A 27,983-nucleotide genomic window follows, 5' to 3' on the forward strand; every position below is an offset into this window, starting at 1 on the left:
CATCAAACAATCCAAAGCATAAACTAAGACACTGCATTCTTCCTGTGCGCAAAATATAATCCCAGTTGAAAAGGGGCTCCTGAACAAGTTCTTGTAGGGAAGCATGGTCATGTCTGTTTTAGAACCGGAAATGTGGAAGACTGGTGAGTCAACGTAATCTTGGCTATCCTTTCTGTTAGGAACAAATGTGTCATTTCTAACCTTTAAAATTTAGCAGGTCTCAAGGTTCTTTGTCTTGGCAAGAAAAACGTGGTTGAACATGTATTGGTGTAAATGATCATTCATTTAAAGAAATTAAGAAGACTAGTTAACTGTCTGCTAATCAGCATTTCAATGGCCTCAACATAAAGTAGTTTTCTGTTTCTCTCTGGTCAGTGCATAGCCATGTTTCCCTTCAGTGTCCTAATAAATAACAGGTATAATGCATTCTTGTGTCAGATAAACTTGGCATTTAGAACTCTTACAATGTATGTTGGCTTTTTTCCTTAACATTAGAAAAATCTTTAAAGCAAAAATATTATGTCTAATACTGCTAAGTCTAATGCCTTCTTGAACATAAGTACTACTCAGATCAGATGGTTGAAAGAACGTACTTAGTACCTTTGGAAGATTTCATCTGTATAAATGTCAGCATGCTTTCTCTGAGGCTGTTACTGCTATCTCATTTCTCTGCCTCTTGATACTTTCATGACTTTTTTTTTTTCTTTGTCAGTGTTCTCTTTTGTTTAACCTCAGTCTACGATTCTTCCATCAGCCACATACCTAAAGTACTGCATCATGGTCCAAGATAAACATGTTGATGGGTCCTAATGTAATATAACTGAATACTTGGAGAAGGTGCTTAATGTGACTTGTTCTCCCTTTCATCCCTGGCAATTTATAGGACGCTCACACATCATTTAGGAGGAACAGAATTTTCAAAATACTGCTGGAGCTCTAGCATGTAATTTTTCAACAAAAGCCTGATGCTACATTTTTACTGAGGCTGACTTAAATTGCAGTTTTCTAGAATGTTGCTAATAAAGATGCACCTTCAGCTTCTTGAGACTAAGAGAGAATTCAGCTTTGAGGTGAAGGAGCTGTAGTTCTGGTAGCTGGATATAACCGATATGCTTTCAGTGGGTATTGTAGCTTGTATAAATGTTAGTTGTTTGTCTGCCCATCCAGCCAAGTATTTTATTAAGAGTTCACAAGGGGTCAGATAAACATTCAGGGGCTTTCAAAAACCATCTCTGGTCATTTGAGTACGTTGTGTTATGTGGTCAAGTTACACTGAATTTCAAAGCACTGTGGGGATTACTGGTCTTTCAGACTGCCTTGAACTGTTTATAGTGGCTTATACCCAAGTGTATAGAAGGAGAGTATGAAATAGCAGAAATTATCGTGTCTACTGAATGGAAACATTGGGGACTTTTATTTCTCCTTGAGTCATGTTTTGTTATATTTTACTGCTACTTTGAAATTAGTATGGTAGTGTACATATTGAGGAAAACAAATTCAGGAATAGTATTCAGTAAGAAAGGAATATTACATCAGTGTAATGATGTGTGTGATAGGTGACTAAAAATATGATTGTTCTTCAAGAAGCTTTTTGCACTGTTGAAACAGTTCTTTGCTGCAGAGTTCTTTGCTTGAAAATTATTCTAATTTATATGGAGAAATCCAGTAAATTTGACCAGAAATTGTGTAAGACAAGCTGCAGAGAGAAGAATCAGTAGTTAGAAAATTTACAAAGTACACCATTTTGCTTGCTCACACATGTATGCGGAATATATATACATTATGCCTTATGGAAGTGATGCACCACTAACCCCTCTATTTTCTGAGCTCTTTATTAAAATAGCAATTCCATGTTTGACCAATTTTAAGAGAAAGAAATTATGACTTCCGGATTTTTTCGGCTTTGTCCGTGTTCAATTCCTGTAGGAGTCATAGTCTTAACATTTTTCAGAGGCAGCTGCATTCCAACAGGCTCTAAACCTATCAGTGATTTCCCTCTGTCAAATCTTAGTGTATGGTCAAGACAGCATAGGAAAAGATTGCTGTCATACTTTTCAGCTGCCTGCAAGGAGGCAGCAAAAGTTAACGTTTTAAGAGAAGGTGATGTCCATTTTTAACTTTTTTTGCTATCCTGTTGCTAATCTTTCTGCATGGTTGAAAGAGCTGCATATATTCTGCATCTTGAGCTCTTGCGTCTTTCGAATCTCAGTTGCCACAGTTCTCCAGGATATATTATAAGCATTGGAATAGCTTTAGAGGAAATATAAATCCCCCTAGCACACTAGAGCATTTATGCTCTTACAGCACTTGGCTTTTCTGAGGGTTATATTTCTTAATTGCTTTCTGCCAAGAAAGCACATACATAGAAAAATTGGTCATGACAGATGTATAGTGAAATGCAAAAGTGAATAACAGGCTGCACTGCTGTTCAGGAGGAAAAGAAACAGAAAAAGTAGGGCATCTCTTTGAGCAAAAGAAAAAAGTAGGATAAGCAGATTAGTGAAGAGGAGAAAAGGAGAAATGGTAATAGAGATAATAAAAGGTCTGTGTCATTTGAGTGGTTCATAGTGTCTGCAATACAAGGCAATATTAATGAACAATTTGCCAGCTAATTGTACTCTTTTTAATCTGCTTAATATTGTACACCATAGCAGAGTTTCCTAAGCCTACCTCACTTGCTTACCAGTAATAGCAAAAATAGTTCCTAGCTACAGTTATACTTCACTTTAGAAATCCATTTGCTATAGTTTTGTCAATTACTGGTTTTTGAAGGTGAGCTATGTGAGCAGCAGCACTTCATAGTGAATAATTCTGAATGGAAGTAAAATATATGTTTGATAGTACACAAGGTGTGAGTTTAAATAAAATACACGCTTCTATGGGGAAGATCACAGAATTCATGTGTTGTGAGCACAAGGTCCTGCGTTTATGGCAGCTAACTTTTAAGTACCTAGTTGACTGAGAAATGCAGTTACTGGAGGCTTTGGTCCGTCACTGTTAGAGCTCTGAGCAGATCTAAAAATCTGTTAATCCGACTGAACTGCATCTCTTCACTCACAGAGGGAGCTGAAGGCAGCTGCCCCACAGTGTTGGAGGTCCCAAGTCAGCTAGGACAAAACTTAACCTAGGTTCTCAGTCTTTTAGATCTTTGCCAGTCTGTACATCTGAAAGAAAAAAATTAATTTTTCTGACCCTTAATTGGACTGCATTGGATCGCACAATGATGGGATCTGATACTTTCTATTTAACTGTATTTCACAAGTTTTTGTGAAATGTCGTAACTGTTTAGTCATTTTCTTCACACGCTCACAAAAAAAGCTTGCTGGTGTTTTGTGTGTCCCACACTGTGTTGATTTATCATCATTATTCTACAGCATAAACTTGGAATTTCAAAGTCGTACCCCACCTATATTACTAGTTATATGATACAAGTAGCTGTGGGTAGGGTGTGTGTCAGTTCACAAATACTGTGTGCTGTAGTATGCTTCTGTGCATCCTCCCAAGGGTCTACCCTCTCCCAGACAAGAAGCAATGCTAAATATGAATCTGAGCAAATGAAGAATTTTGGGGCCTCTGTGAAAGTTCCAAGTAGTAAAGTGCAGCTGTTTGTACTTTGGAGAGCCACCAGCCTCTCTTCCTTGGAATAATCTTCCTGTTGTAAACCTGGCTTCATTTTGCACTCTGACTTTATACCAAGTTAGCCTGTCATCTAAAATTTTTCAACTTTGAATATCATTGTTTTCTAAATTCTGTACCATTATACACAAAAATACAGAATTTGAGTAAAGTTTACTCTGTTAGATATGAGGGATAGTGATTCTTTAGTGAATCCTTCTGTGCAGTCTCAAACATATTCACAGTATGAAAATGCTTTTGCCTCTATTCCTCGTAACAGTGGCAATACATATTTACTTTTATAAAGACAGCAGATGTACAACTTTGAGGGCAAAAAGTGCTGAGGCACTCTGTAAAAATTTTTAGAGCTGTTGGACTGTTAATGGAAAGAATAATGGTAGGATAATGGGAGATTGCTAAGATACCCTCTGTAATATTTGATTCCTCATATCTTGAAACACCCAAGAATTTCAAGCACAGTTTAGTAAACTGTTCTTGGGGAGGCCTCTAAGTCCAAGTAGTATGCTTTTGGAAATTTAGTAATTCCTCAGCTATTAAAGAGATGGGCACATGTTTGTATTATACAGCATTTGCTGGAGCACTGCATGAACTCTATGTACTTTACTTCTGCTTCGTAAAAGAAACATTTTTTTGCTGTTTTGAAGGCCAACATTTTCCAAACCTGATGTCAAGAGAGAATGTCGCTTTCTTCCATTATTTTCTGACTCTGTAATTCAGGTAAGGAAGGCTTGAAGACTTTGAGCAGAGGGAAGGAGAGGATCACCTCCCTCAGTCTGCTGGCAATGCTCTGCCTAATGCAGCCCAGGAGGCTATTGGCCACCTTTGCCATGAGGGCATATTGCTGGCCCGTGTTCAGCCTGGTGTTCACCATGACCCCCAGGTCCTTCTCTTCAGGGCAGCTTTCCGGCCACTCAGCCCCAGCCTTTCCTGGGGAATGAGGTTATTCCTCCCCAGGTCAGGATTTGGCATTTCCTTTTGAACTTCACGAGATTCTTCTCTGCATGTTTCTCCAGCCTGTCCAGGTTCCTCTTAATGGCAGGACAACTGCCTGGTCTGTCAGCTGCTCCTCCTGGTTTTGCATCATCTGCAAACTTGCTGAGGGTGCATTCGTTCCTGGCATCCAGGTAGCTAAATAAGATGTTAAACACTATAGGACCCAGTATTGATGCCTAGGGTGTACCGCTATTGACTGGCCTCCAGCTGGTGGATGGCTCAGAAATTTTGGTGGCTTGCAATGCTTTCATGTCCCAGTGAAATTAAAAAGATGTGACTTGCACAAAGTGGGTTATAGCATCATGTCCTAATGCTGCTAAAATATATAGATACCTTGATTAAAAATACATTCATCAATTAAGTTAGGTATATGTGCAAGATTGTACTTTGTGTAACTCGAAGTTATTTCATGTAACTCTGTCAAGAAAAAAGGGTTCCAGCAACAGTTCTTTGGAAAAGTGCTCTTACAGTGCTGCCCTTTTCGTAAATGTGACAAAACCTGTGTGAAGTAAACGGGTTAAGATTGACTTACACTATTACACAGTTTTGCAAATTAACTATCAGACTGTGATACCTTTACATGCAGTCTGGTGATTTTCAATAAATGAACCAGTCTGGACAAGTTAGAGATTTCCTTAGTTCTGTGCTACTCCCCTTACTGTGGCTAACTATTATGGGAATGCTTTTTTAGCATCATGTGCTGAAATCACTGATACAGATTGGAGAGGTCAGGTTTTTCCTTTATGTCATAGAGCAGATTATTGCGCAAAATTGCCTCACCAGCTTACAGTTCTTACTGTTCCTTCTACATTAGTGGCTGCTTCTAATGCTGAAAGATGGAGAGACATTTTTCCCATCTTTTTTCAACCATGTAAACTTAGGTTAAAAGAAAAATTACAGCTAAATGTCGCTAATGGGTTAAGTGTATTCCATAATACAGCTGTGGTTGTCCAGCTGAACTCCTGTTGGTGAACACTTTGCCTTTTGCCATGAGAAACTTACACAGGCATTTCCTTCAGGAATAGAGAAGGGTATAAACAAAACAAAAGCTGGTAGGAGTGACTTCAAATCAGTACATAAATAAGGCTGTAGGAACTTACTTGTAGGGATTCCGTTTTTTGCCATATTTTTGTCTTCTATTTTGCAATTACAGATGAGTTTCTGTCATCAAGAATATACAACTCTCTCAGCGTTATGACTCCAGTAATGGCTCCTTCTGTGTGGTGATTCCCTATCCTAATTTTAATGAGAAGCCGTAAACTTATGGCTTCACTTGTTCATTTTAATTTGTCACTAGTGTGATTTCAACTCTTGGGATGCAAATGAAATCAGCTCATGCACAGTATTTTGGAGCTTAGTGGCACTTAGTCGATTATCACATTGTGAATCTTAGTCCATTCCATTGTCTCCTCACTGTGCCTCGTTGTTCTTTCTTGAAGAGTTATAATGAAACTTCATAAGAAGATTATTTCATTTTTGTTTTGAGATTTTTTTTTCAGTAATTCCTTCATTTCTTATATAACAAGGGACAGAAACTGTCCTAACATGTTTAATTTGTTCTAGACTTTCTACCTGTTCTTTCATGTATGCACATTGTTTCTGTTCCTATTTTCCAAATCCTCTCACAACTCAGGCCTGTTTTAAGGATCTCTCAGGCATCAACTCCCGCCTCCGGCCAAGGCTGCTCCTTTACTTATTCCCCATTTGGTCTGTTTGATATCTAAAGGAAAACAGATTCTTATCTTTTCAGAGGGTGTTTGTAATGCAGTAATACTAATAATAGCAGGTATTCACTCTTGTCATACGTCACCAATACAGCATTTTATAACTGTTACCTGTGTCAAAGCAGGGAAACAGAAGTCTGTTTCCAGCACTCCTGCGTGTCATACATTTAATTATAATAGGATCTAAATAGGAAGCCATTTTATTGTAATGAATGGAATAAATCTTTAACTTGCTGTCTTTTCCCTGGCATTGTCCAGAGATTTTTTGGATGTTACTCGTATTTCAGGAATGCATCAGATCTTGGTATAGGTGCCCAATGTTTTTTAGTATGTTTAAATAAGCAGTGGCAATGCAAGAGAAATATTTTAGAATTTAAATAATTTATGCTTATATACCGCAGCTTGCTTAATCTGTTTAAGTAAGGATCTAGTTGTGGTTGTCCATGCTTGCTAGGAAGTAGACTTTTTTCACTCAGCTGTGACAATTTTGGAGCACTACTGCCTTGTCTCTGAAATTGCAACTTAAACACGATGTCTTTTATTTCTAGTTTGATTAATGAAGGGCCTCTGTCTGCATGTTACACCTTTTTATCTTGTCAAAGATGATTCGTCTTGAGCAAGCATGCACAAGTGTATGTAATACCCTGGGAACCAATTGTGCAGTGTCTCATCGTTAACTATCCTTAATGGATGGAAATGGTACCAGAGGGTTTACAGTAATTAAGTCTCAAAGTAAAAGTCTTAATGTGATAGATCTGGTTGAATGAGAATAAACTCATTCTGATGTGCAGCAGTATTCTAGGGGTTATCATTAATACATACAGAACAATACATACAATTCTATTGCAGTCTATTAATATACCTGATGTACCTGTTTTTTCTTTCCTGTTTTGAAGTTGTTACAAAGCATTGTAAATTGACAAATTTTAAAAAGCTAACTCATAGTTGGAAGGCATTGTTCACATTAATGTGTCCCCTCAACAGACTTGACTTTGCGTTGAGAAAGAAAGTATTATGAAAACTAAAATATAGCTGACACTGTTCTTGTATTAAGTTTCTGTGAACACTATTAGAGGAACAGTAAGTATTTACTTATTTTTGTACAAGTGAATAACAGAAGATAATTGTTTAGGAAATAAACTAGTTTTTGTATTTTGCTCTACCTTCACTTAGAGATTTGGAATAGGAAAAACCACTCCCACCAGAATTTATTCTATTTTATTCCATGGTTAAATTTTATGCTTTACTGTTGAACACAAACACTGAATAACTTTAGATTACTGTTAGGTAGTAAATTCTGTCCCCAAATCAAAACTTCACATAGAGCCTCTATCAGCAGAGCTATTTGTAAAAATGAATTAAAAATAGAAAATACGAAGTCCAAAAAAGGTATACATTCAACAACAAAACTTAAGTTTGCAATGTAAAGTATTTTTTCTAAAATATTTTGCTTTCTAGAAAGAATAGCTGAAACATCTTTATTTTTTTATAAAAATCTTGAATGTTTCATGTCACAAAAAGAAATAGTGAAAAAAATAGATTAAAAATTTAAAATCCATCATTTAGATATATTGATTGAAAAATGGAAGATAGTATTTACATATTTAAAGAATCTTAACAGATGCAACTCATTAAATCATCTATGCTGTCAAGTCACCTGTTATTAGTTAGGAAACAGACTTATTAAAAGTAGTGTTGTCCTGAATGTCGTGAACAACACATTGGATCAGGCATTAAAAAAAGAAATCAGAAATTTAGGATGAAAGTAATTTTACCAAACTTCAGCTACCTAGAGATTAAGCATTTTGTGATCAAGGATCTGGTTTTGTTTAGTAGGAACAGACATCCCCTATTTGTTTTGGGCACCTGCCTTTATTATAGGGTTGTGATCCCAAGCCTTTGGGTTCATAAGCTTGTTCTGTAGAAACACAAAGTTTGCAGTATTTATTTAGGAGTTAAATTTTCTAGTTGCATCCTTACTATACCAGGGAAGTTAGTAACTCTTTTTTTTTGTTGGACATAGCCAATTTGCAACCTGCATAGGAATAATTAGTATCTCTTAGTTGTGATCACCATATGTGATAGAACTAGGAGTAAAAGCCCAAATGATTTGTGCATTTTATGTATCAACTTCTGTACTATCATTTTTACTCACTCACTGCAGTTCCTGCTGCCATGGCCTGCACTGCACAATTGAGAGGCTGCCTCTTGTTTCTGCTTTATTCTAAGAAGAGTGTGTTTAATAGTAATTAGAAAGAAGAGCAAGTGTGTTAAGCACCAGGAATGTCAGTGAATATGATGGGTTAGCTGGCGTTGCCAGAAGTTGGTTTCGGTATGTTTTGTGCCATAGTGCAAAGCAATGCTTAGCATTTCCTTCAAAGTGCAGCAAGGGGGAAGGAAAACTTTTTTTGTGTGTTCAAGAACAATGAAGTCAAATTGTACGCACTGAAGGTAGTACCTGAAAAAGTTTTTAGTCAATTAAATGTTTGAGTTGTTGCTGCCCATGTTACACTTCTGCCTTCTCTCAGTCTGGCATGAAGTCAAACAATTGCGGGTTTGAAGCTTACAGAAAAGAGTGCAGTATGGACTTCTTTAAGATACAAGGTGCTAATAGTACCTTTTTTGTGAATTCATACCTAACAGAGGTAAGGTAGTCAGATTTGTGAAATCTGGAGAGGATATTGATAAGGAATCTCAGTATTTGGAGAGGCTGGAAACAGATGGAGTATCTCTGATTTGCTATTGAAATAGCTCCCTGTGAAGGCAGCATTGGTAATGAGAAAAACATTTTACAGTGCAATGCCTTTCCAAATACAAAAGCAGTTAGTAAGGACTGATGTAACTGCTGCTCCATGTTGGTTGTGCTTTTAAGAATGCTAAGTTTAGATTTGTGAATATTTTTCTATTTTGTTGGTAGTTGGAATACAATTAAAAATGCCACCTTTTATTTAAAAGTTCTAATCATTAATTCTAGTAGTAATAAACTATAATTAGTTCTAATCTAATGATTTCTAATCTGATAATTTTAGTGTTAACTATTCCTCCTCTTGCTTTTGGTTCTTACTTTGTCATGTCGTAAGTGCAGAAATAAAGCATGAGTTCTGTATGTGAAGAGCTTAGCCTTACTTTTGTAATAATGCAATTTTAATAAAAGCTTGGTACAGGAATCATTTTACAAGGAAGAAAGTGTTTCATTTGGTCTAAAACACAGAATCAGTGACAGTTTTTCTGTTTTTATTTTAAGCTATTTTTATCATGATTGTGGAGGCAAGGAGAGATTGCAAGTTACAGTTAGACAAATTAGCTAATTAGACTGGTATATGAGATTTCCTCCTTAACTGAAACCAGAGTTTAAGGTTCTGTTGTACAAATCTAGGTGACTATGTTTGAAATACACTGGAATAATAATGATTTCAGGTATTGCCACAGAAGTAATCTTTGAATTCATGTCTTCTTAAATGAGGCTGTTCAGTGAAACTTTTGTAAATTCTGGGGAGAGTGACTTTTTGTTTTCTTATATGTTACTCTAAAGTGATAACCATGTTAAATTTCAGCTCAGATTTTAAGATATGAACGTTCAAACCTTAATTGGTTAGAACATTTTTTATTAAGAACAAATTAGTAAAAATCTTTGTGGCCAGGTTGCATAGATTAACTGCAGAAGTATAAGAAGTTGCCATTATCATCAAATGGAAAAATGCAATTTTAGTTATGCTTGGGAACTAGGAAGTACTGCTGAAAATATTTTACTTAAGAAAGGAGAGGTTACACTGGCAACTGACAGAATTCCTTTAAGTTTATATAAATGAAAAGAGTTTTGTTGCAGTTCAGTTAGTAAAAAGAGCGAAAAACTCCTGAAACTTACCAACAATAATTTTGGTATTCCTTTCATCAAATGATAAATGAATATAATAAAATTATTATTGTAGCTTTATTCATGCGACTGAGATCAGGGAGTTGATATGCCTTAGGTGTAGAAAGACATCTGTGATGGCTAATTAATATTTTAAGATTATAGTCAAAAGCAGATAAAGATGAATGTGCTTTGTTTCGTTTAATAAAATCATGTTTTGCTGCTAATTTTCAAAAAAAATAATTCAAACATCCTTAGGAACACAAATCATCTCTTGTTTTTGGGGGTCCCTTTCATTTTTAAAGCCTTCAGTAAAAGCAAAGTTAAGTGTTTTCCCCATTCAGCTTCCTTATCATAAATCTAAGGGCTTTAGGAGTTGAGACAAATTAAGGAAACTGGAAATCTAATTGTATTTGTGGGGTGAAGGGAATGTATGTGTCATAGTTTGTAATTTCTTCTGTTGTTTTCTTTAAACACATTCCCCTGTTGAGGATGACAAAATGATTGTTTTTTATTGTGTTATCTGTAAAAATATTTTTAATGCAACAATGGCTTCCTATATTAGAATAATTGCTCTCATAAAATGAATGCTGGTTTTGTTGATAAAGTAACAAAACGAGGATTTTGCTACATTGTTACATCACTGTAATGCGTTTCTGTGTTTTCTAATTAAGGGGAGAAAAATTGTCTCTATAAAGGTAAAATGTGTGATTTTGTGTAGTTTTATGTAAAGGCAGCAGGTATTTTCTGCTGTTGGGTTGGTATTTTTCTTTTTGGTATGTGCAACTCTATTGTATTTATGTTGTGAAAATTCAGTGCTACACGAGACAGTCTTTAAAACTCTTGGAACAGTTTCCCTGGCACTTGGCAGTGATGGTACATCATATCTCAAGTGCAGGGCTGAAGTAATACATGGGTAAAATTTGCTTAACTCTTGCTTAATTTTATACTTTGTATTCTAACAGTCTGGCTGCTGAATTTGCTCAGTGGTGGTAATCTCCTCTTTACGGTCTCATGTTTTCTTTGCCAGGTTGGTTTATTTTGCCAGTTTCTCCCAGCTTAAACTGTGTCATCAGCTTTTGGCTTTTAGAAAACATCAGCTTAAAGCTTGGTTGTATGTCCCCAAAGCCTGGTGTACTTCTGCACCTTGAGGGGATGATTTACACTGACATACTGATCGTTCTTTGCAACTAAGGCTGCCAGTGTTAAAATTGTCCCATAATGATAATAGCCCCTCATCCTTGTTTGGTTACGTGACAGGGCACATCGCTGCAGTGGATTGCACTATGTGACTTTCTCTCTCCCCCAGTGCCAGGAGCTCCTGGTGTTAGGCATGAAAGAAAGATGAGGAGCTAAACAACAGAAAATAAAGATTTGACCCTTAGGCACCCACAGGACATGAGATCTGAGTTTATAATACAAAACATATTGTATTTTTTATTATCTAGCTCTGTTTGCAGCTTGAGGGTATCTCATTCACATGCCTCCAGTACAACCCAATTAGAGTTGATGAGTACAATGCAGAAGTGTGCACACACGCAGTTCTGCAGCCTTTTCCATGCATTTACCTCTCCATCCCATATGTTCACGATGGAGCACTGCTGGGAGAGGATGATCTCGGAACAGTTTAATGTCACACACCCTTTCTTATCATCTGACCCTGAAAGTGCATCAATCAGATCACTGCCTGCACAGGTACCTATGTTGTGATCCAGAGCCACCAAATTATGTTCGTGTGAGTGACCTTCACACAACCATTCTTGCCACATTAGGTATTACCCACTAGTATTCCAGTGATTTGAAAAGTTTAGAAATAACATAGCTTTAATTTATTTAGAATAAATTTAAATATAAGGTGGGCTCTGACCCTCATCAGACTGTTTCTGCCATCAGTCCTGGATAGTCCAGGCCCTAATAATTTAGGCACATAGTTGTGCACTGAATCGTGGTGCAGGGCATTTGGAGTCTGAGAAGAGTGTAGACTCTTACTTTAATCAGAAGCTGCAGGGATTAAAAAAAAACAGTAAAAGTTACTATAGGGATTCAGCCAGCTCTGAAATCAAGCAATATCTGGGTTGGAATGTGGCATCTGTTGAAACAGTGCACAGAAATAGTACACAACAATTTTTAGGTCAGGAAGCTGGGAACATCATGATCAACTGAAAATGCCAAGGGAATCGTAGGTGGGTAGAATGTTATTACCCAATCTGGTATTTGGCCAGAAACCAAAACATCTCTGAAAACCTCTGTGGGCTTGTTGATAACCACAGCTGATCAGGACTCACCTCCACATCACAGGGGAGTGTCAGCATACAGCAATACAGATTCTGTTGTATCTATTAATTTTTTTTTTTCTTTTTGCATCTTCCATGTCTCTATGTCCAGTACTTCAATTTCACCTACAAATGTTGATGAGACATCACTCCAGTGGTTTGCAGATGTTGCTGGTTCCCAGGCCAAGGTGACCAACAGCACGTTTTCACACAAACAAGAGCATTTGGTTGGAATCTGTGATTGTTCCCAACACACGTCTGTCCTACCTCTCCTGCTCTGGCTTCTGCCTCTGTGCTCTACCATCCATCCTCCTCAGTTATGCCAGTGAAATTATTAACAGACTCACTTAGCAAACTAAATCAGACAATTAATGTTCTGTTTTTAAAGCCAGTTTAATTTCTTGATCTAGTTCATGCAAGCACAATGGGAGGTGCAAGATACTACAGTGCCAGGGACGAAACAAGCAGAAAGCATGGGATCAGGAATGAATTGATCTGCTTTTGTTGCTAAATGCTAATTATAATGATTGTAAGTGGGAATTTCATTGCATGGATTGGAACTCTTACATCAGGCAATCCTTTATCTAAATTATTTTCTTATGTTTACTTAGTAAATGACTGGATGCACCTGTTGATATGCTACTTAGAGTATCTTGTGAATACCCGAGTCACACAGTTTCACAATCGTGTCTGCATTGATACCATAACAACATGTAGGTGTTTTAGGTACTACATCTGAGGTGATAGCTTGTAAACTACTCAAGCATCCTGTCTGTTGACTTTTTAGTTTCATGTCACTAACATGAATTCATTGACATGGAAATAAAGTCTTAAGGTATGCAGGAGTGAGTTGTGCATTTGACATAATTAAGTACATATTTATCAAGTTTTGCTGCATAGCCAAAATGCTGGGTTTTTACTGCTGTTTGGACATTGTAAAATTTTCAGGCACTTTCAGAAGTTTGTGCTGTGTTACTTGTGACCAGTTTTAACATGGTATATTGTTCTGGTTTTAGAAACAGGAAGGTTTTCAAAAGCACAAGACCCAGGGCTATTAAGACAGTTGTTGATGATGGAAGTGCATCTTAGGGGTCAGAAGATGCAACACTGTATTTCACCAATTTGACCTATTACTAAATTGCAGGATTAAAGTCTGTGCTTGGGAGGAGAATTGTCTGTATTAGGAGTGTTGAGTTTTTTTAATAGTGCTTTTCTGTTGATTGGGATTTTTTTGCTTTTCAAGTTCCTCTAAGCCACATAGAATCATTTAGGTTGGAAAAGACCTTTAAATCATCAAGTCCAACCGTTAACCTAGCACTGCCAAGTCCACCACTAAACCATGTCCCTAAGTGCCACATCTACACGTCTTTTAAACACCTCCAGGGGTGGTTGAATGATAGTGTGTTAATTTACCATCTGGCTGCTCCCAGGCCTTACGTGGAAATATGTATGAATAATCATTATGAAGATGCAAGATGAAAATAAAAACATAAACCAGAAAGGTATATGTGAAAATTCAGCAGGAAAGTGTATTTTAAAAAAACCAACCAACCAAACAAACAAACAAAAAAACACCAGAAAAAACAAAAAAACCACTCACAGGGAAATTATCTACTAGAGGTTGCCTGACATACATTCAGTTTTGAAGTTAAGTTTGAAGTAGGTCTTGAGTGTCTGGAGCCGGAAGCGTCTACACAAACACAGCTCCTAGGAGAGAACTGCAGTTGCATGCTGGGCCTTCTTTCAACGTAATACGCCTGCAGCTGGTCAGACATGACCATATCATCTTATCCAAACTTAAGTAATTAAAAAAGAGGATTTTTTTTCTACTTAGTAGTCACAGAATCATTGAATGGGTGAGGCTGGAAGGGACTTCTGGAGATTGCCTAGTCCACCCCCTGCTCAAATCCAGGTCAAACAGAACAGGTTACTCAGGGCCTTGTCTGATTGGATTTTGAGTATCTCCAATGATGGAAAATCCACAGTGTCTTTAGGCAGCCTGTTGCAGCGTTTGACGAGTCTCACAGTAAAGAAGTTTTGTCTTATGTTTAAATGGAATTTCCTGTGTTTCAGTTTCTGCCTATTGCTGCTTGTCCTGTTGCTGGGCACTGCCGACTCTGCCTTAATCTTCTTTAGTCTCCCCAGTCAGATATTTCTACACATAGCTAAAAAGCTTAATCCCTATTGTCAATACCAGCTATGGCAACCAGTTGTTGACCTGCGAAATCTGCCCACTCCTCCTGCAGATCCTTCACATCATTCATGCAACCTTCTGATGAAAGTCCTGACTGACCTGTTTTGTACCTCTGTTATTTTCTGAACTTCTATTTAGGCTGGAATAAAGCTAAGTGGGCTTAAGTTGCCTCTAGTAGTTACTCGTATGTGCTGAACTATCAAGTCAGATCTTGTCTTACTTTGCAATGGTCAGTGTTATGTCCTGTTTTATCTTATAGTGAATACTATATTTAGGCATGCTTAAAGAATTCAGATTAAATAATAGGTGTACACCTGAGGTAATATCTATCTTTTATTCCAGAATTGAAAAAAGCAGGTACTCCTGCAAGAACATGTCTTATAAGGGGAGGAGGACTTTCATTGATACGTGCTTATCTAGAATCTCACACATAATGAGTAGTGTTCCAATTTTACTTGCAATTTCCTTCTCCTAAAGAGCTGCTTTATCTATGTGACCCTTTTTCAGACAAATTAGTATGTCTCTCATTCTTGGAAGCTTATTAGAACCCTTCTTGAAGTGTTGTCTTTCTGAATTTTAGATTATTCTGTAATTTGGTTAAGAAAATTAGCTGTCAATTATTAAGGGTCTACAACAGCTTAGTTGTTAACTATAGACACTTTCCCTTCTGGAAAACAAGAAACTTAAATGTTTGAAATTAAGATCAGTGCAATGCTTTATTTAAACTTTTTCTTTTTAAATATGACTCTTATTTTGTGTCAGTATCAAGTAAAATTGAAGTGCATGTATACCATCCTAAGTTTCAACTGAATTTTCATGTTTTGTACCTACATGTTGATGGATGCTTTCCTTTCTATACTTTTTACTAGATTAAGGGCTTTTAGGGTGGTGTAACTTTATCCTAGGCTTTTCTTACTGGCTTTGCAGCTTGGATGTATATCAAGTTGCAGGCTAATTTTTACATGCGTTTTGGCTTGTGAGCGTCACCTTGTTGTCTAAATCTCACATGTTGAACAGTTGTTTCACATTGTAAGTTGTTTGACACAAGTTAGAATTTTAAAGTAGTTCTGTTGTTTTTTAAAGCTTTTTAAGTCACTGACTACTAGTGACTTAATAGTAATGAAGTGTTTTCTCTTGCCATTGCCTTTAATGATAGCTATCTTCTAATCTTGATCTTTAATGATACCATAGGTAAATACAGATAAACTCTACTACACAGTAGAATTACACATACAATTACTCTGTTCTAAATCTGTTTTAAACCAGTGTCTTTTTTTCTTCCAGAAGTTATTACTTATGCTACTTGTCCTTATCCTCCTCAACTGCACTTACCTCCTTTTCTGTATTACCTTTCTAAATCAAAGGGAAAATCAGGTGCCTGAACCTTGCCACTCCTACTGTTCCCAACAACAGTGCCTAACTCTGAGACTTACTTCCTTTTGGAAGTGAAAAGTAATGATGAGTATGCAAGTGTAAAGTCCAGTGTAATGTTTCCTTAATGCAGAATCTGTGTGTGCTGTGCCTAAGAGGAAGCAATTTGTTGACCTTGAAGTTTTGTGATGGTTTTGGGGAGGTGAGATGGGAGGGAATAGAAGGCATCAAGGAAGACGTGAATCATTCTTTAATTGTTGGTTTGTCTAAGCTGCTACTACTGTCTGTACAGGCTGGCTGAGATATACACAAGGGTTGAGTGGTTGACAGCAAAATACCCCCTCCTGTTAGCTCTCACCGTGCAACTTTAATCCTTCTTGGAATGGGGTGGCATACCTGTGTACAATCCTTTTGGGTTTGCAGTTGGATTTTTGTGAGTTTCATGCTAGAATGGGTGGTTAATTTTTTTCTGCTTGGGACTTCTGGGAACTTTGAGGGCCTGTGTTGAGTGGTTCTTGTACTGCATTTTATTAAATTTGCTCCTGACCATTTCAGCAGCTGCTTGAGTTACTGAATTTTTGGTGTTGTTTTTTTGAGGTGAATGATATTCAGTGATAGATTTAACTCACAGATTGAGCTGAAATATTTAACATTAGATTATATTTTAATGTAGAATTTATTCAGTTGACTATTGAAGCAGGACTGTCTCCCTTTGTTTTCTGTATGTTGGACATTGCTTGAAACAGGTGTATTGTGCTGGATGGGTTCCGTGAACCTCAACAGGTTAAGCATCCTTTTTCCCATTGTAATTTGCTGGATATCTGAGATTTTGTCTACACTTGGGATTTGGTGATTATGACCAAGTTTCATTGTGATGTCTGTGTTGATATGATGGGTAACTCTCACACACTCAAGAAAATTCAGTGTACAGAATACCTAACATGCCTGAGGTGTTTGAACACATAGAAGAGAAATGAAAGGATTCTTGCATTAGTACCGCTTTTCTACAAGATCAGTGTGTAAATAAACTAGATGGTTGGACAGATTTGGGTTTCCTAAATAGACAGGATGTATTTATGTCTCTGCCAAAAAATAGAAGTGATTACCTTTCATTTTGAGAGAGCTAGCAGGAAAATAGGACAGTATCTGAAGTAATGAGATTTTACATCCTTTATAAAACTGAATAAATACCAGATTGTAAAAATAATCCTCATTTACTAACTCAGAATAGTCATAAGCTTTTTTGTTACTTTGAAATACCGTTATTCTAGAGTGGCCTTTTGTCCTCCTCTAATTCAAAATTAAAATGGATGGTGAGGAGTACTTGTCAGTTTGTGATGTAGCATTAAAAATAAAACTTTCTGGGAGTCTCTTCTTTACCAAGCAGATCGGTTCATCTTTTCATGGACTTTCTTCTCTTCAGAAGTAAATGTACTAAACCAAGCAAACAAAACCCTTCTGGCATGTGGTCGTTTGGAACAGAGGATAGCATAACTTTTAAAAATTGCTCTGGAGGGTTAAAGACTAAATAGGAAATTTTGGGATAGCTTTTGTTATAGTTTGTCTTAGGATTTGCAGCAAGGCTGTTACAAAGCATCTAAGACATGCCTCTACCCCTCCCTGCCGTGTGCTTTTCCTATCTTATCTGGCCCACACAGAAACCACGTTAAAGATAGCACAGAATAAATACTGAGAGAACAATGACATTTAAGTAGGGGTTGGCCCCTCCAAAAGGCAATGCATGCTGGCGGTTTTATTGTCCCTTTGTGGTCCTACCCAGCTGTGTAACTTGTGCAGGGCCTTAGTTCGATGTTTCACACAAACAAACGTGGCAGTCCCTCCAACACGCAGTCACGGTCCTGCAGGGATCCAGCTGCTGGCAGTCATGGGTGAGGGCAGAGCAGCTCCAGGCGTTACACAGCCATGGGTGCTGCTGGGGCATTCTAAAGAAGTCATCTGTTGAGAGTGACTATTGCTGACAACTCCAGCTGGTTAAGATTTTCTCATAAATCTGAAACAATAAAACTGGGAGTAAAGATTTTGCTGGCAGCTGCAGGCTCTCCCCAGTGAACTAACTTTTCATTCTGTTTACTGCTTTAAAAAAATTAAATAACTGCTTACCTTCATATAATGTAATATAATGACCTATATAAAATAAAGGTTATAATGGTACATATAAGCATCATTGCCTAGCCAACAGCTCTGAAAAATAGTAATTCTGATTGGTAAAAACTGTTCCAAGTTGTAGGCTGATAAGCATCTGCATCCTGTGTCTTTCATGTTAAGAGTGGATTACTCACTATCTTGTGGGGCGGGGCGGGAAGATCAGACTTGGGCAGGAATTAGCAGTGTAATATGCAACTAAACAGGCAAGCTTGTGGATCAGATAGCCTTTTTTATTTTAGTGAGAAAGAGGTTCTTCAAACAGACTTTGTTATAATAAGAAATGCGACAAGGTACTGGAAATTCAATACATGATAGAGCAGGAAAAAGGTTCATGTGGCTTGTGAGGTGCCTTTTCTGGAAGCAGGAAACCCCAAGATGAGAATGCTTAAATACTAGAGATGTGGAGGCCTGCAAGACAAAATTCTTTTCACAGAACAAAAATGTCCTAAAACGCTAACTATGAGTATACTAACACACACATACGCACACCCCTGATGATTTTTCTTACAAATGTATGTGTATAGTCAAGTGTTGCATAAAGATTCGGTTTTACAAGAGCCTTAGTACTGGTAAAGATGACCATATTCATGCTAGGAGTAGCTGAGGAAGTAATTTTTTTAAACGTGTCACTGCAGCTCACTGGCAGAACCAGGCTAGAACTAAGGATTTTCCATTTCCACTCTAAACTACAGACAAACAGATTTTGTTGGTTCAGCTGCTCTTAAGTCTGGGTTTACTTTTTACTCCTGAAAATTTGATCTGGGTAGAAGTGAAGGCTTTTAACATCAGTCTGGAATTTGCACAATTCTTACAGCCCAGTTTACCATTGTGGCTATAGCCACAGCCAGGCTGCAGAGCATCTGGAAATAACAGATAAAAGCAGTTAATGTAGATGCAGCAGTTATCGTGATTTCTAGATATGTTAAAATTAGATAAATAAGTGGTATACTTACAGCATGTCTACTTCCAGAATAGACTATATCAGATATCTCAGGCTTGGTACTTGCATGTAAGTCACCTCTGTGTGTATGTCTGTTGAGAAATAGCCCAAGGGAACTCCAGAGGCTCATCTCTTTATGTCCCCACCATCTGCACCAACCAATGGTGGGGTTTCCTCCCCATCTCCGGTACAGAGGAAGGACCCTTTTCCCCATGTATATAGTGAAACTGCATCCATGTCTGGTCACAGTTTCTAACCAGCCTGAAAATTTTCCATGTCCATGAGTTGTGTTTTTCTTGAACTAAAAGCTGCATGAACAGATCTAGAAAAAGGTATATATTTTCTTCTGAGTAGTTGATATTTGAGTAACTGCATTGAAGCAGGAGTTGGAAGGTACTCGGTATTTGCCAATATTAAGGAGAAATATGTTAATTCTCTAAAAGCAGTGCATGCTACCATGTTTTTCCAGTAGTTGCTAGGAAGAAGATTAATAGTCAAAATTCTGTAATGGAAAATCTTTTAGCTATTTTTACATAAATTTGGAAAAAACACAGCCTCCTTGGTGCAGATATTCTTTTTGTGTTGTTCGATGGGCATATAGCACAGCAGTATATGTCCATGCTTTGGAGATCATGGGACTTTATGCTATCTTTGTAGTAGAAACAGAATTCTTACAATGTTATCATACAAAATATGAATTTTAATATTAAACTTAATGCTCTGCTATGATAAATATGTAAACTTGGCTTTGGAGCCGCAGTATGCACTTCCTGGAATTCTGTGCATAGCGTGGTTATAAATAGGCAGCAGGTTATTTGGGAATCACTAGGGCTGATATCTGGTATCATAAACAGTATCTGGGAGAAATTGTTTTCCCTGACAGACAGTTGATTTTTGAAGAATGCAATATACTTTATTTTGAAAATTCATATCTTATTAATGAATACCAAATACACATCGAGCATAGTGACCAGCTCACAAAGCAAACACATACATGCTATTTAATCACTTTATACCTCATCTGTTGCCAAAATTTCATTCCTTTGACTGTTGAATATAACATTTCCAATGTAAATCAAAATTCCAGAATTCATCATGTTCAGGTAAGATACTGAAATGATTGATAGATGTAGGAATGTCAGTGTATGGTTTAAGTCTGGCTTTAAAATAGATTAATTTCAAAGGGAGTTTTCTTGTGTTTGTACATGTGTATAGTATATAGCATTGGAAACATTATATATTTGTATTCAATTAAATAGGCTTTTAAAAATCTTTAGAAAGTATTCCCTTTGTTATTCCAGCTCTTAATAAGCTACAAAAATCAGTGTTTTCTGCTTCATTGTTATGTTTTATTGATGTATTGTTATCTGATGTATAACATCATGGTTATAAGAGAATTTGGGATGTAGTAGCTTCAAGAACAGAACCACCCCATTCAGTGTCATAAATTGTAGATTTCATGTATTAATAAAACTTGGGTGTCGTGAGTGGGTGGTGGTTTCTCACCTCGGGTTTCTGTTTGACCCCCTGCGTGTGGGCACTCCGCAGAACGGGCTGGGGCAGCCCTGGCCCGGCAGGGTCTGGCCCCGTGGTGGCCTGGCGGGGCCCGGTGCCGCAGGCTCTGGGACACGGCCTGTGTCCTGCCCGGCAGCCTGCCTTTGCCATGGCGGTTCCACTCAGGCTCAGCAGCCTGCACCGCCTGGGACCCGCGTACGCATGCCGCGGCCTGTTTCCGCTCTTCACTTCTTCCCAGCTCCCACGGCATGCCACCAGTGGTCTCCAGTGGAGGGGCTCCAGCCGAGCTCTGTGGCTTTCTCCCCGTAACACAGATTATTGGCAGTTTCCTGGGTTACTGTCCCCTCCAGCCTCCCTCCCTGAGCTCGTGGCAGGGCCATGGAGGTGCTTGCCGTGCATCCGTGTTCCCCTGTTCCTCCTCTACCCGTGCCACAGCCTGGGAGCCAGGCAGACACTGCCCAGGCTTCTTTGGCAGAGCTTTCCGCTTGGCCTCCCTGTGGCAGGGATCTCTGGTCTTGCTGCTCTGGCCCATACCAGCATCATCTGGTCAGTGGGAGGTGAGCAAATGCAGCCCAGGCCTCGTTTTGTCTGCATGGTGCTTTTAGCTAGGTCTCCTTGTGACGGCTGTCCATATGGCTATGTCACTGGGTTACCCTGTGTTTAGAACAGCCTGTGTATTTCTGGTGTATGAAAAAGTATCTGCATTTCAGGCGATTTGTTTTAGGTTGGCCGTGTTTCAGGCCAAAATTATTGTAAGATGAAAGGTTTCCTCAACTGTGGGTGGATTGTGAAAGAAATAATAAGCACTGGTGGGAATTAAGAGTGTAGAGACAGCAGCGTGACATTGCTGCCATCCCTCTTTTGATCCCTTCTGTGAGGATCCTATGTTCCCCTCAGGAGAGCTTTTACAGCCCTGAGGGTAGGTGTTTTGTTAACCTCTGAGGGACACAGACCAGAAGGCTCCTCCTGGCGAGGGTTCAGCGGAACGACCCCCCCGGTGCCCTGTGATGCAGCTGTAACTTCCATGGGGGCTCAGAAGCTGCCCAATTCCTCTGGGGATCTGGTTGCATGAAGGCAGGCTTGGGACTGTCTTCCCGCAGCCTCTCTCTTCAACAAGAATTCGGCTGGGGGTCCTCAGTGGTTTTGTGGAGCTTCTGGGTCGTTGGGGTTTTTGCCATGTTTTTAATGGCTTTCATCACAGGAAGAACGGAAGGAATCTTAATCCGAGTCGCTAGAACAGTGAACTGCTGTTGTAAATGAGCAAATGACAATCATAATCAATGAGCAGATAGATTAGCTGCAGAGCTGACTTCCAGCACGTCCACATCACAGCTGTGTGGGAAACCTCATATAGCTCTGAAGATACTCTTGCTAGATATTGCCCAAAGTCATACTGTGTGCATCCAGTTAGGTTAAGTGCAAACACGTTGATGAAAATCTTACCAGAAAGGTAAACTGTTTATAAAGGAGAAATTGGAATATTTATCTGGTGTCTGCACAGCTTCTTCTGAATATTGTTGGTCTAGTCACTACTTCTCTTTACAGAAACTGAGAGCGCCTGGGCCTGGTATCGCAGGCCAATACGCTGCTGCTTGTGGTCTTATTCTCATTATGCACTATATTTTGATGGGAGTGTGTGACTTGATTCGTTTTCATTGTGTGAGTACTCTGTCACATTCCGTGGTACTTTATAATACCAGTCAGCTACTCAGACACATGGCATTATAAGGTAATGCGGTGCTAAGAGACCGAAAGGAATCTCTCCATGCAGTGCCTGACTATACTGCCTGTGGTTTTTATTGGTTTTATTTCCGGGTTGCCCTCTATTACTTACCAGCAGGGAAGACCAACTCATCCATGTGCATGCGATTCAAACAGGGAGACGGCCTGCATTTTTGGTTTGCACAGGGGTGTGTTGGAGTTGGATGGATAATAACAGCCACATTTTAAAGAAAAATCACCCCTGAGATTTAGGTTGATTGACAATAAAAGGTACCAGTGCAACTCTTCAGGTGACACTGTTAATCATAAAAATTGTTAAATGTTAAGTTAGTTTTTAGGTGTCTCTGATAAAGATAACACCTGAGCACTGCTTTAAAGTTATAATTTATTTAAAGAAATCACAGTCCATTCAGTACGCAAATATTTTCAGCTAGAAATGTTATATCTAGTGTAACTGAATATACAGATTGAACAGACATTATTGTTTGGTGAGAAAATTGATGAGAGCTATTTCTTTCTAGGCTTTATTGAGCTGCAAAGCGAGTGGTAACAGTACACATTTTCCTTCTCAAAGTCTATCCTTGGTTTGTTCACCTCTGCTGATATTTCATGTTCCTTTTCTTCTGTCTGTCCTTGTAAGTGGATTGCTAAATTGAGATAACCTGTGTGAATTTTTATGTTCTTTAAAGTGGTAGGTATGAATGGGTGATTAGGCCTCTGCATGCAGTCCAGTCTGAGCATCTTCAGGAATCATTGAGTATTGCAAAGATCAAATAGATCTTTGAACTTCTAGACCTTGAAGGGCTCTCTTTATCCTGTCATCTTCATAGTTGTAAAATGGGTATGGAATATAGTTGGCAGAGTTATGAATAACGGTTCAAATACCCAGTAATAAAGGTATAGTTAGATGAAGACCGGGTCCTGCTGTCAACTTGTCAGTGGTTACCTCTGTGGGAGATGGTGCCTTGGCTTGTTCACTCTGAGAGAAGATGGTGATCAAACAGATAGTGAAGAACATGCAGAAAGGTAGTGTTTATCACTTGTATGTGGGCATAAGTGTGCACAAGTGAACTTTTGATGGCACTGTGCGGCCCAAATGTTGGCATAACCACATCCACGTGCTTAACTTGAAGCAGGGAATGAACGGTCAAATCTTCAAGTGGGAAATACCGGATTACTCAAAAGGCTGGTTATAAGGGTGCATAATTGTTCCTCACAAAGTAAGCATCCTGAATTAATGGAACAGCATTCTTTAAAAAAAAAAAAAAAAAAGTTCCAATACTTTGGTTTCTGTTTGGTAAAGTGAGAAAACAAGTTTTTATTTTGGGGAAAAACGTTTACAATTCATGCAGTTCTACCTTTGCTGTTTGGATGTTGGGTTCCCCTCCCTTCCCTGTCAGCTGTGCATATGAGGTTTTCCTTAAAAAAAAGAAGAAAAAAAAGAAAAAGTCACCAAGGTTTGACGTGAACATTTCAATGACATGGTGAACAGTAATTTCACTCTACTTTTTAATGCGTGTGGAGACTAATTCATGGAAAGAGTAGACTATTACTTTGTGCTTTGAATTATGCATGGGCTGTCAGAGGAAATAGAATTTCGTCAGTACTTAACATACACACTGTGGACTAAGAAGCTGGTTTGGACTGTCACAGAAAATGCTCTGCTGAAACAGATAAATTATAACAACAGATAATGTGCAACAATAAAGGGATAGAAACCAGTAACTGCTAAAATAATGGTACTCAACCATCTTTATTTTTGCTTCATTGACTGGATTGATGTTTATCAATTTTTGCTTTCCTAATGTAAAATTACTCCTTTTTCTGCCTTTTCTTTCTATTTGACAGACTAGAGACGACTTCCTGGGTCAAGTGGATGTGCCACTTAGTCACCTTCCGGTAAGCAGTGCTTTTGTTTCAGTGTGCTCTTTTTTGTCATCACCAGATGTGAAAAACCGTGATGTGATGTAGAATTTATTTCCATAAGTAGTACAGTTAAATTTTCTTAAAGCAAGCATTCCCAGCATAATATTAGAGGCTTAAAGAAAAATGTTGTGGACAACAAAGCCCCACCGTGCACAGGAATTGGGAGAAATGGTTCCCTTTGCAGGGACAAGGAAGACAGTTGTTCTCTGGTATCTGTTAATTTTCTCAACATCCAGGATCCACTTCTCATCCTGATTATTTCTTAAAATCCTTGTCTGGTCTGAGACAATTCATGAATGACATGTGGCCAATAGACTGGTTGTTTCTTACTTTACTGTTGGTGATTATTGTCCTATTAATCTTCTGGCTTTTTCCTTTTCATGAATTTCCATTACAGTTGAAACAGTTGTGTTCTCCCTTAGCAAACTCCATTTACTCCAGAACATCTGTTAAAACAATGAAAAAAACACATTTTGGGGGTCTGATTTATCTGTCTGATTTTCTGTCTAAATGATATGCTGTTAAGATTATGGGATAGTAGTTCTGTCTGGGAAAGGGAATACCATATTTTGATAGTACTTCAAACCTTGTAAAGCCAATAGCCACAGACTGAAACCAGAGAAACTGCTGAACCAGCATGACGGGGTCTTAAGAAGTTATAAAAATTCAGTTCTTCTGAAAATGTTATAAAATTACTGATCTTTGTAGCAAATTTAAGTAAAATTATTGGGTTTATTACTGATTGAAAGTAGGACACCTAAGTAATAATGGAAATAGTGAGATATTCATCAGTGCCACAGTACATACAACAACATTTATTAGACATTGACATTAGACGTTATTGATAATAATAATTATACAAGCTGTGATATTCCCCGAGCATACATTATAGCTTTTAATGTGCATACAGATAACTTTTAATGTCTACACATGTATAAATAGATTTTTTTCTGTAAGAGGCGTGAGATGCCTAATGCCCTTCCTATGTGATAGGAAAGTATGTGTTTTGGATGTTTTCCCAATTTTAAACAGCTTAAATACATTACATGCAAAGAAATAGGAATGAAGTAACTTAGAAAAACTGATACTTGGAGGGTTTTCTTCTATTTTTTTAAAAGTTAGAGTTTAAATATTTGGGTTAATGCCTGCTTTCAGTGTCATTTACAGAAGTTCTCTGAAACACCAAACATACCATTGTATGGGTACCTCGGTTTGTTTTATACAGATAGGTAAAGTGATAGTTACTGAGATATGACAACTTCATGTCTGGTGTCTCTGTTACATGTAAGAGGTGAGCCCTGAGATGACTGGAGCGCATCAGCTGAGAGCTGCCACACCACTGTGTTGTGCCAGTGTGTGCCTGGCTGGTTGCTTTTCCTTGTGTGTTATGAACTCTGACTAGGAGAGGTTACGTTCTCAGTAGACGTACTGCGGATGCAAATCCAGGTTTTCTAGGTACTGACGTTGCTGTCTCCTGGGTATGTAGTTCAGTGCACGTTTCTGTAAGCAGTGGTGTTTGCTTGGGCAGACCCCTGCCATTTATTCACACCCTCTTGTTGCCTGCTTAATTATCCTGGGTCTAATGCTCACATGATACAAGAGGTGAACTAGATCTGCATTATTCATAACTAGTTAGTTTTGGATGGTTTATTTTTTAACTCGGACTGTTTCCTTTGTCCAGTTTATGAAATGGCCATGCAAACAGTTGTACTGGCCTTGGTGCAGGAGTAATCACCAGAGGGGAGACTCTTAAAGTCGGCACCACTGCTGAAAGATGTACCCATGACTTCAATTAGTGACTTGCATTATTGTTGGTAGTGGTGACATAGAGGTAACACACTGCTAGTTTGCATCAGATATGCACGGAAAGGGATGCACATCTGTGGTCAGAGAAACCTTTTGTGCAAAGAAAAAGGTGGTATAGATAAGCCCAATTAAGCTTCATTTTAGCAGATTTGCTTCAGCAAATGCCTGGAAAACCAAAAGGCTGCAAGTACAATGTGGTATATTCATTATTTTAGCTAAAATTGAATTCTTTGCCAGCAGTAAGAGTTCTAGTAGCAAATAATTAAAAGTAATTGACAGAGAGTTTGAATCATTTTATTGTCAACAATCAAATGTTTGAGGTGTTTGATTTGAGGGTGGTAATGTTTTCTCTATTTGTTTTTGTTTCTTAATAAATGGAGGGATTCTAAGAGTAGAGCTTGTTCCATAATTCTATAAAGCTCCAGTTGCCTGTTTTCTTCCTAGCAGCCAAGATTCTGCATGGTCTTCACACAGCAAGCAAAATTACAGCCTAAATTAAGTGGAATTTCTGTTTACTATATAATCAAGGGTGGGGTTCTCCTCCTTTAATTCTATGAGCATAGAATTGACATAGCGCTGGCTGGCTGTAAATTATGATGTGAAACTCCATCTTCAGGTTTTTGTAGACACTGCATATAATATGTCCACAGAAGGATGCTCAACATTCAGAGACTAGTGAATACTATCCTAAATGTAATCATAATCCAATAAAGACAGTGGCAGAATTGTTACTGACTCCAGTGCGTTCAAGCTTTCACTGCCAGACTTTTTCACTGAAGACTTCTAAGGGAGAGGTCTGTGCCTCTGCTTTTGGTTGATGGGCCCACATCAAATCTGTTTCTGTTGGAAACTGCTGAAAAGGCTGAAGACACTGTGCTGGGTTGGAGATTCTGTAGGGATGCTGTAGGGAAAAAGACAAATAATTAAAAATCATGATTTTTGAAATTACATATGTGATGTTGGGTATTTCATGAAGAATTATTTTACACAGAGCCTGCCATCAAGAAAGGTGAAGTGGTAGAACAAAGAGGGTCCATGTGACACTCAAATTGTATGAAGCTTGAAGTTAACGTCAGTTTGTACCCACAGCAGATAAAGTCTATACGTTGCTTAGAAAACTTACTTTACACAATGCTAGGTATATGCCTATAGTACTACCACCCCATGCTGTAAAAGCCTCATTTAGAGTTATTTTCAAAGATAAGTGAAAATGAATTCTTTATCTCATGGGTAGATTTGTGTGAGTTTCAGTTTTTCAATATTGCTGTATGGTCTGTCTTTTTTTTTTTTTTTTTTTTTCCACTTAGTAGACAAAAATCCAAAGTGAACTTTGCAGAAAATGTTTACACCAAAAAAGCATTTCTTTTGTCGTCTTGTATTCATATTGTACTTTACCCTATGCTTCAAAGCTGAATTTAATCACTGACAAAAGAACTGAAGTTAGAATGTCACAGGGCACAAACAGTATGAAACACTGCAGTTGTTTTTCATCTTCTTTGTAAATAGTAAAAAACAAACTTTATACTTCATAAAGTTTTCTAGTAAATTCTACATATATACATATATATGTATATATGTATACAGTGATTGTTTTATGCTCAGTATAAGTGTTTTCTGATATTATATAATGTTTTGGATGACTAACATTGTCTGGATATAGATAATATTTTAGAAATCTTTTACATGTTAATATTACTCACCTCCATGAACTTGGAGGAGTTTTTTTTGTATTTGAACGAGGGAACATGGGAATGGTAGAAGTTATTGAAAATGTTTACATCAAAATAAGGTGTCAATTTTAGTGTGACTATTGCCATTTGTGCCTGAATTTGACTTCTTGCTATTGATGAATGTTATTGTAGGA

At 38.0% G+C, this 27,983-nt stretch overlaps 1 protein-coding gene across 10 annotated transcripts in view; it reads left to right on the forward strand.

Annotated features, from left to right (window-relative positions):
- Window positions 1-27,983, forward strand: part of NEDD4L (NEDD4 like E3 ubiquitin protein ligase) — a 196,630-nt gene that overhangs the window by 108,419 nt on the left and 60,228 nt on the right. For all 10 annotated transcript variants that reach the window (XM_030005289.2, XM_030005290.2, XM_030005291.2 and 7 more), the window contains one exon: window positions 24,236-24,286. In XM_030005289.2, the coding sequence (XP_029861149.1) occupies window positions 24,236-24,286 (51 nt within the window). The remainder of the gene's footprint in view (window positions 1-24,235; window positions 24,287-27,983) is intronic.

This window comes from Aquila chrysaetos, chromosome Z (genome assembly GCF_900496995.4).
Source record: "Aquila chrysaetos chrysaetos chromosome Z, bAquChr1.4, whole genome shotgun sequence".
NCBI lineage: Eukaryota > Metazoa > Chordata > Aves > Accipitriformes > Accipitridae > Aquila > Aquila chrysaetos.